Genomic DNA, 2,741 nt, shown 5'->3' with positions numbered 1-2,741 from the left:
AACCTGGTCCAGTATGCAACCTAGTGTGAGAAACATGAAACATGAAGCCTCCAGTGCACATACACTGAGAATGGACTTTTCTGAAATGTATGAGCTAGAAGGAGTAGGTGCCTTTTTAAAGATTTTATTGTGGAAAAAATATTGCAGAATTATTGCAGAAAAAACATCAGGGGGATCTTTATGCCTATTCTATTAATGTAATTATTGAAGTGTTTCTGGCTCAACTCACCAGAGACCCCTCCAGGTTGAAAGTCTGGGCGTTTTGACACAGCAGCATCACATCCTTCTCCAGGTCGTTGAGGCTGCGGTACTTATGGCTGCGGATCCTCTCCTGCAGGAAGCAGTCACACACACACACACACAGTAGATATTTAGATTAAACAGCACACAGGAGCAACTGCTGAACCATCTTCTTAACTTCCTCTGTTTTATCTTAATATGAAGAGCAGGTAGGTGTTACTTTTTATCCTTACCTTGATTTTTCTGAAGTCCACTGGTTTGCGGATTAGCTCATAGTACTCGGGCAGCTCCTTGCGGGACGGCAGCTGTATGAAGACTTCACTCAGCTGTCGCCCATTACTGCTGAGACAAGGCAACTGTGCTCTTAGTATGCATGTATCACACAGCATGTATCACCGACTCAATACTGAATCTACCGCTTAATAAATCAATAACGAGCATCGCTTTTGTTCAGATTATAGTCACTTTTATTTTAGTGTGGTCTAAAAGCCCTAATGTTGGCTAGATATTGTAATGTTCTCACCCATCTTTATATTTGATAACGGCATCAACGATCTTCTTCATCTTCTTTGTGAGGGAAAGAGGGTTGGGAGAGAGCTTCTCAGCAGGCGGGCGACCACGTTTTTTTGCCTTCTTCACCTCCTCGTCCTTATCTCGCCCTCGGCCGCTGCTGGAACTGGGTGTGGCCGGACCGCCGTCATGGTCACGGTCCCTCTTGCGCTTTCTGGTTGTCTTCTTGTGGCGCACTTCCTCTTCAATGTCCTCTAGATTTCCCTCCTCTATGGCCTGTGGTGAGGAGAAATGATCAGTGAGCTGAATGAAATCGAAAGGTAATTTCATTTGATTCAGTTTCTCCTCAGAAGATGCAAAGACATTATTTTCTGACAACTAAATATGATAGCATTCTACCTTGAGCCACTGTTTCTCAGTGAGCGAGTCGCTGTAGTCCACCTCCTTACGTTGGCGGGAGCCTCTGCCAAACATCTTCTCCTCCTCCTCTTCACAAGTTAGCCTCTCAACCTCAGCGTCGTCTTTCAAAATCCAGCTGGGCATATCGTCCTCCTCCATCAGACGAGGTTTCCTCTTAGGGTTCCTGGCCTCCTCGCGGCGTCTGTCTAGATCCATGCGCTGGAATAAAAGTTTTAAAAACGAACCGCAGCAGGGGGTAAGTGGCGACAGACAATTCAATTACAAAGCATCTAATAAGTTGATATGGAACTGGGACTTACCATGAACTGTTCGAACTCCTCTTCACTTCTGGCAATCATTTGATTGACAGTCTCGTCATCGGGCACTTCGTCTTCCTCCTGCAGGCAAAGGAAACATTGAGTCACATGAGACAAATGGCAGATTTATGTGGCACCTCAGAGCGTTGTCTCTGAATTAATGTTTCAGTGAAAAAAATAATTCAATTCATATTACTGTTCATCATACGTTGGCATGTAAATATCAGTATTAGGTTAGCATATTGAACTGGAACCGGATCTGAATGTAAAAAAGCGAAAATTAGTGAAAGAAAAGGAAAAAAGGAAAAAGAGGAAAAAAAAAGGGGGGAAATGTTTTTATATGAAGTTTTAAAGATAAAGTATAATAACCATAAACGGTTTGTGTAGAGGCAGAAATACAGTAGGGAGAAAAGGAGAGACTAGATTGATGAAAGCTTACAAATCCTGAGAAAAGAGGGAATATGGAAAAGAGACAGAAAAGGAGAAAAAAAAAAAGGAGAGAAAGAAGAGGTGCGGCAGCGCACTGGCGGTTGTGGGTGGGCGGGCAATGTTGCAACAGGTTTGGATCACACCCACCCACGCCCCCCTAGAGCGGCAGCCTGCTCGAGCCCCGACCTCGTCCTGTTCCTCGTGCTCCAGAATGGCCTGTAAGAAGGCCCGCCGTTCATAGCCTGACGACTTCTGGTCGAACATGCCAGCCTGGATGACCTTCTGGTCCACGTTCAGTTTGTACTTGGCTGCTGCCAGAATTTTTTCCTCTACACTGTTGACTGTGCAGAGGCGGAGCACGCGCACTTCGTTCTGCTGACCGATACGGTGGGCCCTGTCCTGTGCCTGCAAGTCCTGTAGGAGGGAGCACATACGATTAAGTTAATGATAGATGAATAGTAACCCCCCAAAAATGCAATGTCACATTAGCCTTGGTGATGTTATTTTAGTATTAAGTATATTCACTGATATAACTCAGACCGGTGTTGATGCCAAAATATATTTGCATGCCAGTACCTGATGTGGGTTCCAGTCACTGTCAAAGATGATACTGTGTCAGCAGACTGCAGGTTGATGCCCAGACCTCCTGCCTGGTACTTAGCAGAATACGAATACTCACAGCCGGGGTCATTGAATGTTTCAGCAGCAGCACGGTCCCTGCCTTGGTGGTTCCTATGGAAGGGGGGAGGGGGGGAGAGATTAAAAAAGTCATCTAAACCTTCCATATCATTAGTGACAGTACAGGTCCATTAAAAATACTTAAGATAAGAAATGCCTCTTACAGCT

The 2,741-nt window shown here is 45.1% G+C and overlaps 1 protein-coding gene across 1 annotated transcript in view; it reads right to left on the bottom strand.

The window, feature by feature from the left end:
* The window catches only part of LOC118323108 (transcription activator BRG1-like), a 15,272-nt gene that overhangs the window by 2,014 nt on the left and 10,517 nt on the right, over positions 1-2,741 (bottom strand). Inside the window, 8 exon segments of the mRNA XM_035655032.1 lie at positions 230-331; positions 474-582; positions 764-1,026; positions 1,150-1,368; positions 1,470-1,547; positions 2,043-2,309; positions 2,472-2,506; positions 2,509-2,616. Of these exon segments, the coding sequence (XP_035510925.1) occupies positions 230-331; positions 474-582; positions 764-1,026; positions 1,150-1,368; positions 1,470-1,547; positions 2,043-2,309; positions 2,472-2,506; positions 2,509-2,616 (1,181 nt within the window).

Source organism: Morone saxatilis, unplaced genomic scaffold (assembly GCF_004916995.1).
Source record: "Morone saxatilis isolate NCDOM2014 unplaced genomic scaffold, NCSU_SB_2.0 Contig14, whole genome shotgun sequence".
Taxonomy (NCBI): domain Eukaryota; kingdom Metazoa; phylum Chordata; class Actinopteri; family Moronidae; genus Morone; species Morone saxatilis.
This window is presented reverse-complemented; position numbering and strand designations above follow the sequence as displayed.